Source organism: Moschus berezovskii, chromosome 22 (genome assembly GCF_049115385.1).
Source record: "Moschus berezovskii isolate FMDL1 chromosome 22, NW_MosBer_1.0, whole genome shotgun sequence".
NCBI lineage: Eukaryota > Metazoa > Chordata > Mammalia > Artiodactyla > Moschidae > Moschus > Moschus berezovskii.
Window position 1 is genome coordinate 52,180,595 of NC_142481.1, and position 12,037 is coordinate 52,192,631.

A 12,037-nucleotide genomic window follows, 5' to 3' on the forward strand; every position below is an offset into this window, starting at 1 on the left:
GTCACGACTGAGCGACTGAACTGAACTGAGTGTGTGTATGTCAATCCCAGACTCCAGTATCTCTCTCCCCTCCATTTTTCCTTTATGCTAAGGATAAGATTGGTTTCTAAATCTGTGAGTCTGTTTCTATTTTGTAAATATATTCATTTGTATCATTTTGTTTTAGAATTTACATATAAGCCATTTCATATGATATTTGTGTTTTCCTGGTTTAGTTTACTTAGTGTGGTAATCTACTTGTTAATCCGGGTTCATCCATGTAGCTGCAGATGGCATTATTTTGTTCGTTTTAATGGCTGAGTAATACTCCGTTGTATGTATGAAGATTGCTGGGAGAAATATCAATAACCTTAGATATGCAGATGACACTACCCTTATGGCAGAAAGTGAAGAGGAACTCAAAAGCCTCTTGATGAAAGTGAAAGAGGAGAGTGAAAAGGTTGGCTTGAAGCTCAACATTCAGAAAACAAAGATCATGGCATCTGGTCCCATCACTTCATGGGAAATAGATGGAAAAACAATGGAAACAGTGTCAGACTTTGTTTTTTTGGGCTCCAAAATCACTGCAGATGCTGATTGCAGCCATGAAATTAAAAGACGCTTACTCCTTGGCAGGAAAGTTATGACCAACCTTGATAGTATATTAAAAAGCAGAGACATTACTTTGCCGACCAAGGTCCGTCTAGTCAAGGCAATGGTTTTTCCCGTGGTCATGTATGGATGTGAGAGTTGGACTGTGAAGAAAGCTGATCGCCGAAGAATCGATGCTTTTGAACTGTGGTGTTGGAGAAGACTCTTGAGAGTCCCTTATACTGCAAGGAGATCCAACCAGTCCATTCTAAAGGAGATCAATCCTGGATGTTCATTGGAGGGACTGATGCTAAAGCTGAAACTCCAATACTTTGGCCACCTCATGAGACGAGTTGACTCACTGGAAAAGACTCTGATGCTGGGAAAGGTTGGGGGCGGGAGGAGAAGGGGAAGACCGAGAATGAGATGGCTGGATGGCATCACCGACTCTGTGGACATGAGTTTGAGTGTACTCCGGGAGTTGGTGATGGACAGGGAGGCCTGGCGTGCTGTGGTTCATGGGGTCGCGGAGAGTCGGACACGACTGAGCGACTGAACTGAACTGAACTGAACTGATGTATGTACCACATCCTCTTTATCCATGCTTCTCTCCATGAAAATTTGGGTTGCTTCCATGTTTTGGATATGGTAAGCAGTGCTGCAGTGAACATTAGGGTGCATGTATCCATTGGAACCATGGTTTTCTTTGTACCCGTATGCATACGAATGCTGGATCATATGGTGGCTCAGTTTTTAGTTTTTTAAGGAATCTTCAAACTGTTCTCCAGAGTGACTGTTGTTGAGTCATTCAGTCGTATCTGACTCTTTGTGACCCCATGGACTGCAGCACTCCAGGCTCCTCTGTCCTCCACTATCTCCCAGAGTTTGTTCAAATTCACGCCCGTTGAGTCGGGGATGCCATCCAACCATCTCATCCTCTGCCACCTCCTCTTCTGCCCTCAGTCTTTCCCAGACTCAGGGTGTTTTCCAGTGAGTCGTCTTTTCACATTGATTGGCCCAAGTACTGGAACTTCAGCATCAGCCCTTCCAATGAATATTTAGGGTTGATTTCATTTAGGATTGACTGGTTTGACCTTGCAGTCCATGGGACTCTCAAGTCATCTCCAGCACCACTATTCCTTGATAATAATTGTGTGGGAGTGTTCCCTTTTCTCTACACCCTCCCCAGCATTTATTTTTTGTAGACTTTTTGATGATGGCCATTCTGATCAGCGTGAAGTGGTATTCTTTTGTAGTTTGATTTATATTTCTCTAACAATTGAAATGTTGAGCATGTTCTCAAGAGCCTGTTGCCATCTGTGTGTCCACTTTGGAGACACGTCAATGTAGGACTCTCATCCATTTTTTGATGGGGTTTGTTTTTTGATATTGAGCCGCCTGAGCTCTTTGTCAGTTTTGTGATCCCTTATCTGTCTCATCATTTGCATATATTTCCTCCTGGTCTGTGGATTGTCTTGTCATTTTCTTTATGATTTCCTCTGCTGTGCAAAAGCTTTTGACTTTCATTTGGTCCTGTTTGCTTTTTTTTTTTTTTTAATTTATCTTATATTGAAGTATAGTTGAATAACAATAATTTTTAGTTTCACATGTGCAGCATAATGACTCAGTGATACGTATTATATGTATCTTAAATTCTTTTCCCATTTTGGTTTACAGAATAGTGAACAGAGTTACCTGTATTATACTGTAGGTCCTTGTTGGTTATTTATTGTAAATATAGTAGTGTGTATATATCAGTCTCCGAAATTATCTTTCCTCTCCACACTTTTCTTTTGCTGAGCATAAATTTGTTTACTGAGTCTGTTTCTGTTTTGTAAATACATTTAGTTGTATCATTTTTTTAGAATCCACAAGTGATATCATATGATATTTGTCTTTGTTTTCTTTCTCTGTTTGGCTTACTTCACTTAGTATGATAATCTCAAGGTCTATGCATGTTGCTACACATGGAAATGATCTCATTCTTTTTTTAAAAAAATGGAAGTATAGATGATTTACAGTGTTGTGCCCATCTCTGCTGCACAGGGTAGGGACAGTTATATACATACATTCTTTTTTTTTCCTTAATATTCTTTTGCATTATGGTGTATCCCAGGAGGAGGGATGTAGCTCTCAGTGTTAAACAGTAGAAACTTACTGTTTATCCATTCTAAATGACATAGCTTGCGTCTGCTCTCTAGTTGCAGTGCCTTGGCTTCTTGTTTGCCCGGCTGTTTTGTTGCAGAGCATGGGCTTTCAGCGCTCAGGCTTCAGTAGTTGCAGTTGTGGGCTCCGTTGCTGCGTCTCGAGCACATGCTTATCGTTGTGGAGCGCGGCTTAGTTGCTCTGCGGATGTGGGGATCAGAGATCACACCTGTGTCTTCTGTGTTTGCAGGCAGATTCTTTACCGCTGAGCCACCAGGGAAGCCCTGGATTTTGTTGATATTGAGCTCCATGAGCTCTTTGTCAATTTTGATGATGGATCCCTTCTTGGTCTCATTGTTGGCAAACATTTATTCTATAGGTTGTCTTGTTTTGTTTTTGGTTTCCATTGCTGTGTAAAAGATTTTGAGTTTAATTAGGTACTGTATGTTTATTTTTGTTTTTAAGTTTTATTTCATATTGTAGTGTAGTGGGTCTGTATAGTCAAAGCTATGGTTTTTCCATTAATCATGTATGGATGAGAGAGTTGCATCATAAAGAAGATTGAGTGCCAAAGAACTGATACTTTTGAAATGTGGTGCTGGAGAAGACTCTTGAGAGTCCCTTGGACTGCAAGGAGATCCAGCCTGTCCATCCTAAAGGAAATCAGTCCTGAATATTCATTGGAAGGACTGATGCTGAAGCTCTAATAGTTTGGCCAGTTCAGTTCAGTTGCTCAATCATGTCCGACTCTTCGCGACCCCATGGACTGCAGCATGCCAGGCCTCCCTGTCCATCACCAACTCCCGGAGTTTACTGAAACTCATGTCCATTGAGTCTGTGATGCCATCCAACCATCTCATCCTCTGTTGTCCCCTTCTCCTCCCACCTTCAATCTTTCCCAGCATCAGGGTCTTTTCAGATGAAACAGTTCTTCACATCAGGTGGCCAAAGCATTGGAGTTTCAACTTCAGCATCAGTCCTTCCAATGAATATTCAGGACTGATCTCCTTTAGGATGGACTGGTTGGATCTCCTTGCAGTCCAAGGGACTCTCAAGAGTCTTCTCCAACACCACAGTTCAAAAGCATCAGTTCTTCGGCGCTAGGCTTTCTATAAGGAAAGATGTGTCCAACTCTGACATCCATACATTGACTACTGGAAAAACCATAGCTTTGACTAGACAGACATTTGTTGGCAAAATAATGTCTCTGCTTTTTAATATGCTGTCTAGGTTGGTCATAACTTTTCTTCTAAGGAGCAAGCGTTTTTTAATTTCATAGCTACAGTCATCATCTGCAGTGATTTTGGAGCCCCAAAAATTAGTTTGTCACTGTTTTCACTATCTATTTCCCATGAAGTGATGGGACCGGATGCCATGATCTTAGTTTTCTGAATGCTGAGCTTTAAGCCAACTTTTCACTCTCCTGTTTCACTTTCATCAAGAGGCCCTTTAGTTCTTCGCTTTCTGCCATAAGTGTGGTGTCATCTGCATATCTGAGGTTATTGATATTTCTCAAGGCAGTCTTGATTCCAGCTTGTGCTTCATCCAGTCCAGCGTTTCTCATGATGTACTCTGCATATAAGTTAAATAAGCACGGTGACAATATACAGCCTTGACATACTCCTTTCCCAATTTGGAACCAGTCTGTTGTTTCCTGTCCAGTTCTAACTGTTGCTTCTTGACCTGCATACAGATTTCTCAGGAGGCAGGTCAGGTGGTCTGGTATTCCCATCTCTTTCAGAATTTCCCACAGTTTGTTGTGATCCACACAGTCAAAGGCTTTGGCATAGTCAATAAAGCAGAAGTAGATGTTTTTCTGGAACTCTCTTACTTTCTCGATGATCCAGCGGATGTTGGCAATTTGATCTCTGGTTCCTCTGCCTTTTCTAAATCCAGCTTGAAATACTTTGGCCACCTGATGCAAAAAGCCGACTCACTGGAAAACACCCTGATGCTTGGAAAGACTGAACACAGGAGGAGAAGAGAGTGACCGAGGATGAGATGGTTGGATGGACATGACTTTGAGGAAACTCCAGAAGATAGTGAAGGACAGGGAAGCCTGGTGTGCTGCAGTTCATGGGGCCGCAAAGAGTCAGGCACAACTTAGTGACTGGACAACAAAATAGTTGATTCACTGTATTTTGTTAGTTTCAGGTGTACAAAAAGTGATTCAGTTATTAATATATATGTATCTACTCTTATTGAAATTCTTTTCACATTTCAGTTGTTAGAGAATATTAAGCAGAGTTCCCTAGGCTATACAATAGGTCCTTTTAAAGGAAATGGCAACCCACTCCAGTGTTCTTGCCTGGAGAATCCCAGGGATGGGGGAGCCTGGTGGACTTCCGTCTATAGGGTCACACAGAGTCGAACACGACTGAAGTGACTTAGCAGCAGCAGCAATATGTGTATGTCAGTCTCAAACTCCCAATTTATCTTTCCCCTGTGCTTTTACCATTTGCTAACCATGAGTTTGTTTTCTATGTCTGTGAGTCTATTTCTATTTGGAAATAAGTTCATTTCTATAATTTTTTTTTTTTTTTTTACATTTTGCGCCTAAGCCATATCATGTGACATTTTGTGTGGTTTAATTTAGTTAGCACGATAATCTTCAGGTTTAGCCATGTGGCGGCAAATGGCATTATCTTCTTTTTAATAGCTGAGTAATATTCCATTGTGTATGTGCGTATACATGCTGCATCTTCTTTATCTGTCAGTGGACATTTAGGTTGCTTCCATGTCGTGTCTATTGTGAATAGTGCTGATATCAGCATAGGGTGTATGTATCTTTTTTAATTAAGGTTTTGGCTAGGTATATTCCCAGGAGTGGGATTGCTGGACCATATGGTAGCTCTGTTTTTGGATTTCTGAGCAACCTCCTACTGGTCTCCATGTTGGTTGTGTCAACTTACATTACCACCAATAGTGTAGGAGGGTTCCCTTTTCTCCACCCCCTCTCCAGCATTTATTGTTTGTACACTTGGTGATGGCCTTTCTGACTGATGTGAAGTAACATCTTATAGTAGTTTTTATTTGCATTCAGCTAATAATTAGTGATAGTATATTAAAAAGCAGAGACATTACTTTGCCAACAAAGGTGCGTCTAGTCAAGGCTATGGTTTTTCCAGTGGTCATGTATGGATGTGAGAGTTGGACTGTGAAGAAAGCTGATCGCCGAAGAATTGATGCTTTTGAACTGTGGTGCTGGAGAAGACTCTTGAGAGTCCCTTGGACTGCAAGGAGATCCAACCAGTCCATTCTAAAGGAGATCAATCCTGGGTGTTCTCTTGAAGGACTGATGCTAAAGCTGAAACTGCAATACTTTGGCCACCTCATGCAACGAGTTGACTCACTGGAAAAGACTCTGATGCTGGGAAAGGTTGAGGGCGGGAGGAGAAGGGGGCGTCAGAGAATGAGATGGCTGGATGGCATCACCGACTCTGTGGACATGAGTTTGAGTGAACTCCGGGAGTTGGTGATGGACAGGGAGGCCTGGCGTGCTGTGATTCATGGGGTCGCGGAGAGTCGGGCACGACTGAGCGACTGAACTGAATAATTAGTGATATTGAGCATTTTCCCATGTGTTTCTTGCACAACTGTATGGATTCTTTGGAAAACTTTTGTTGAATTCCCTCCCCATTAATTGATTGGATTGTTTATTTTTGTATTGAATTGCCTGAGCTATTTGTAAATTTGGAGATTGATCCCTCATCGGTCTAATCATTTACAAGTATTTTCTCCCATTCCGTGGGTCTTTTCATGTTTTTTAATCGTTTCTTTTGCTGTGTAAAAGCTTTTGAGTTTAGTTTGTTTATTTTTATCTTTCATTTTTGCTTTCTGTTGCAGTTTAGTTGACTGATAAAGGTGTGTTAGTTTCAGGTGCAGCATAGTGTCGGTTGCATATATACATGGATCCACCTTTTTCGCATTCCTTTCCTGTTTCAGTTATTGCAGGATAGTGAGCAGAGTTCCCTGTATTATACAGTTGGTACTTGTTGGTTATTTGTCTTATATATAGTTGTGCGTGTGTGTGTCATTTTCCCACTCCCAGTTTATCCCTCCCGTCCTCTGTTCCTTTTTGCTAATGATTGTTTTTTCTGAGTCCATTTCTGTTTTGTAAATGACTTCACTTGTCCTGTTTTGTTTTGGGCCTCATGTATCAGCCATGTCATGTGCTGTTGATCTTTCTCTGTGTGGTTCTTGTACACAGTGTGATAATCTCCAGGTTCGTCCGCGGTGCCGCAGATGGCACTGTTCTTTTTCAAGGCTGAGTCATTCTGTTGTGTGTGTGCTCGTCTCCTTCATCCACTCATCTGTCGATGCGCATTTGGGTTGCTTCCATGTCTTGGGTGCTGTAAGCAGTGCTGCAGTGAACGCTGGGGTGCATGTATCCTTTGTAACCATGGTTTTCTCCAGATCCATGACCAGGATTGGGACTACTGGATCCTATGCTGGCTCTCGTTTTAGTTTTTAAGGAACCTCCATGCTGTGCTCCGTTCACAGTGGCTACACTAATTTACATTCCCACCAGCAGTGTAGGAGAGTTCCCTCTTGTTCACATCCTCCCCAGCATTTATTGTTGGTAGGCTTTTTGATGACTGGTGTGAGGTGATATCTTGTTGTAGGTTTGGCTTGCATTTCTGCGGTCCATGGGTTTGCAGAGAGTCGGACACGACTGAGCAGCTGAACAGCAGCAACAATAATTGAAGAGCTGAGCATCTTTTCATGTGCTTTTTGCCCTCTGTGTCGTCTTTGGAGAAACAGCTGTTTAGGTCTTCACCCATTTTTTACAGATAGCTGATTTGTTTAGGCTGTGCTCGGTCCTCTCTGCTGCTCGGGCTTTTCTCCACGTGCCCATCGCAGGGCCGCTCTGCGGTGGAGGCGGTGGGCCCCTCCTCGCAGTGACTGCTTGCTGCGGCGCACGGGCTCGGGGGTGTGCGGCCTCATGGCTGCAGTGCACGCACTCTCTCGTTGCGGCTCCCGGGCTCTCGAGCACGGGCTCAGTAGATGCTGTGCACAGCCTGAGTGGCCTCAGGCCCTGTGCGTTCTTCCCAGACCAGGCATCAGTCCTGCGTCTCCTGCATTGGCAGGTGGATTTTTTTTTACCACTGAGCCACTGGGGAAGCACCCTGCCCATTTTGATTGGATTGTTTTGTTGCTGAGTTGTATGATTTGTTTGTAAATGTTGGAGGTAAAGTCCTTGTAGGTCACTTCATTTGCAGATATTTTCTCCCATCCGTGACTTTTCTTTTTCTGTATGGTTTCCTTTGCTGTGCAACAGCTTTTGAGTATAATGAGGGCCCCAGCCTCCAGTACCAGCAGGTAAGTCTGGTCCAGGTTTTTATGAAGTCACTGCTTTTCCCCCTCGTTCCTGGTGTGCACCCTCCAAGAGTGGAGTTTCTGTTTCCCCCCGTCCTGTGGAATTCCTGCGATCAGTTCCTGCTTGCTTCAAAACCAGATGCTCTGGGGGCTCCTCCTCTAGTTGCTAGACCCCCAGTGAGGGGAGTATGACGTGGGGCTCAGAACTTTCACTCCTGTGGAAAAACGTCTGGGATATAATTACTTTCCAGTTCTTGGGTTGCCCACCTGACAGATGTGGTAACAGGTTTCATGTCAGTTGCAGCCCGCCTGCCACCTCGCTGTGGCCTCACTTCCGTCTTTGGATGTGGGCGTCTTTCTTGGTCGGTCCCAGCGTTTCCTTTGTCGATGGCTGTTCAGCACTTGGCTGTGATTTTGTTGTCTTCATAAGAAGAGGTGAGCTCACATCTCTCTACTCTGCCATCTTGTCTCCACTATCAACTGCACAGACACAAAGACCAAATATTGTGTTATTCTGTTAATATGATGAATTGTCCTGAGCAGGCAGATCCATAAAGACAGGGAAATTAGTGGTTGCCTACAGATGGAGGTTTGAGTGGGTGATAGAAAGATTATGCGGTTCCTTTTGGGGTGGTGAAGATATTGTAAAATCGATTGAAGGGATGGGTGCACAACTCTGACTATATTAAAAACCATTGAATGGGCGAATGGCATGATATGTTTATGCCTCAGTATAAAGGTGTTGGAAAAAATAAAAAAGGAAAATACTGGGTCAAAGAGGCTGTCTGTCTTTATCCTAAACCTTTGCAGGCTTTTCCTCACCTTGGAGATATGAATGGCTCATTACAGAAAAGAATCTCAAATTTATTTAGGGTTGGGTTTGGGGGAGTATAGAATCTGAAAAGCCTGTGAATGAGTTTGACTGTCCCTTTCCCTTTGGGATCACCCAGCGGCCCCTGCCTCCTAGAAACTTGGACACTTGGAGCCAGTTCAGTTCAGTTCAGTTCAGTCGCTCAGTCGTGTCCGACTCTCCGCGACCCCATGAATCACAGCCACTTGGAGCCAGGTGTGACTCAAATATAGATTAAGAAAGACTGTGTGAGCATTTTATCTTTAGTCTGTATCCCAAAGGGGTGTGTGAAGCTGGTGGTCCAAAAACATGACAGGAAACTCCAGTTCGTTAGGCTTTGAGGGCTTTTTTTTTTTTTTTTAAGCAGGGACAACCCCCCCTCCCCACAGCCAGCTCCCCACACACCAAGGTCCTGGTTCTATTGGCATTTCTTCCCTTTCCAGCCTATTCCCACCCCAGGTGATGTGGGGCAAGAACCTGTCTGGTGGGAGCCCCGAGTCAGAGGGAAGGTGTGGGGAGAGTTACCCTGGGCCTTCTCAGGGGCCTAGGCCATCCTGTGGGGACAGGAGTGGGCATCAATCATCAGTCCACGAGGGGCCCGCTGCTGCTTCTGCCACCGTGGATTAGTTCTGCCTGTTCTTGGATGACATACAGAGTGAATCATCCAACATGTCAGTTTTTGCTCTCGTGTCTTTTAAATATTTATTTGGTTGCACTGGGTCTCAGCCATGGTGTGTGAACTCTTTAGTTCTGGCATGTGGGGTCTAACCCAGGACCCTGGCACTGGGAGTGTGGCATCTTCACCACTGGACCACCAGTGAAGTCCTTGCTCTGACTTCTTTAATCCAGCGTAATGTTCTTGAGATTCATTGCCCCTGTTGTTGCATGTGTTGTTCCCTTATTCTTTTATCCTGAATAATGTTTCACTCATTGTGTGAGTATTCCACAGCTTGTCCGCATTTTTCTGTTGGTGGATGTTTGGGTTGTTCCCCATTTTAGGTTATTGTGATCAGGGCTGCTTTGTGAACAGTCGTGTCTGAGTCTTTCTGTGGGTATTTGTTTTTTTATTTCTCTTGGGTAAATAAACGCCTGGAGTCCTGGAACTGCCAGCTCCCAGGGCAGACTGCTCACTCTCAGAGGAGCCACTCAGCAGCCCTGAAGCGTGGTTGAGCTGCTCTTGTGACCCAGCAGAGATGTACGAGCTGCTGCTGTGCCACCCCGGGCCACCCTGGGTGTTGCCGGTCTCTGCTGCAGAGGTCAGACAGAGCTGTTTTATCCTCTGAGGTAGATGTAAAAAGGGAGAGTTGGTCTGTGGTGAGGGGAAGACGAGTGTGGAGACAGGGCGGGCGGGGGCCACCAACAGGAGCTCAGGGTGTCCCGGCCACTGGGTTGATGGAGGTGAGCACACGTGGTTGGGGTCCAGGTGTGTTCTGAAGACAGGATGGGCAGGATTTGCTGCGGAACAGGCCGTGGGATCAGAGAGAAGTGAGGGTGCCCACCGGGGCTGCTGGCGGAGCTGGGGGTGCCATTTCCCGAGACTGGGGCCAGCCTGGGCTAGACCGGGAGAGGGGTGTTGACCATGGGGAGTCAGAGGAGAGTTTTCTTTTTAAGATGGAAGGTGCTGCGTGGAGGTTGACGGACTGGTGAGTGAGGAGGGCTCACTCAGCAGTGAGGACAGCTGCCACGCCGTGTTCTGTGCAGTGAGAGAGGGTCCAGCATGCCCCTCGGGGTGCGGGAGTGTGCGGGTGCCCTGCCAGTGTCGGGGAGCAGTCTGGAAAGGGTGGGCAGGACATGAGTGGCCCAACGGGGTTGGGGTAAGGATGGCAAGGGGTGAGCACCAGAGGCCCTGGGAACGGGTGGGCAGTCATTTCAGAGGAGACCCCCATGGCAGAGTGGCGTGTGCGCACCTTCGCCAGCGGCAGCCTGGTTCAGGACCGGGGTTTCTCAGCCAGGAGGAAGGCAGGGGAGGCCGGTGTGGAACGTTCCTGCTGGATGGGATCGGACTCAGCGCTTTGGTTTCAGCTTTAGGGCTTTCAAGCCCCTTTTTGTTGTAGGCTGTTTGCTCTCTTCTGAGCACTTTGTGTTTTGATATCTTTGGTTGTGCGGAACCGTCCTTGCTGTGCAGGCTTCCTCTCTGGTTGCAGCCAGCAGGGGCTCCTCTAGGGTGCAGTGCACGGGCTCTCACTGTGGTGGCTTCTCGTTGCAGAGCACAGGCTCTAAGCTTAGCTCCAGGGCACGTGGAATCTTCCAGGACCAGGGATCAAACCCACGTCCGTTGCATTGGCAGGTGTATTCTTATCCACTGTGCCAGCAGGGAAGTCCTAAACAAGGTTTGATGTAAAGAAGGAAACTTCACCAGTCACTAGTTACTATCATCTCCACTTGCATCAAAGGTAGAATACTTCACTCTCCCCAAGAAAAGACCTGGCTCTGACTGTTCTCAGTCATGTATTCTGCAGGCCCAGCAACAGCTATAACCCAAATCTAACACCTTCTCTAAGAGAAGCTTAGAGATTTGAGGAAATCAACCCTCTAATATCTAGGTAGTGATAATAAATGATATTTCAAAAAGGGGTGGTTCTTTTTCTGTTAGTTGATTGACTAGGTAACGTAAGTACTAAACAGGCGTGTTCATCACTCTGCTACCTGGGAAACCCACTTGGCAAATTTGGAAGGTTTTAAATATATATTTTGCTTATGGTCATAGTAAAATGTATTCACTTGTAAATTTCAGAAAAGTTGGAGAAGATTCGAGATCACGAACGAAAGGAAGAAACTTTTACGCCTATGCCCAGCCCTTACTACATGGAGCTCACCAAACTGCTATTAAATCAGTGAGTAGCTCAGCGAAGCCCACAGCCTGTGCCGCCCGCTCTGGTGCTCCCCGCTCGTTCCTGGGGGCACTGGTGGGTCTGGACCCCGCTCCGCCCCCGCCCTCAGCCTGGAGGCATCGGGCGCACACGCGCTGGCTGGGCTCCAGCTCTCCAGCTCCCCCTTTTCCTTTCCCCTGTCCTTCCTTCTCCCGGTGAACCCCTTGTTCTTTCGGTCCTGCATCCTAACCGTCTCTTATTACTGGACTCCATATCAATCCCTCCCTCTCTAACAGTGGCTTTTCCTTCACGGCAATCACCGTGTTAGTCAGCCTGCACCCCT

The 12,037-nt window shown here is 45.7% G+C and overlaps 1 protein-coding gene across 1 annotated transcript in view; it reads left to right on the forward strand.

Annotated features, from left to right (window-relative positions):
* The window catches only part of GINS2 (GINS complex subunit 2), a 29,226-nt gene that overhangs the window by 13,755 nt on the left and 3,434 nt on the right, over nt 1–12,037 (forward strand). The window contains exon 3 of the mRNA XM_055413009.2: nt 11,619–11,718. Coding sequence (XP_055268984.1) covers nt 11,619–11,718 — 100 coding nt within the window. The remainder of the gene's footprint in view (nt 1–11,618; nt 11,719–12,037) is intronic.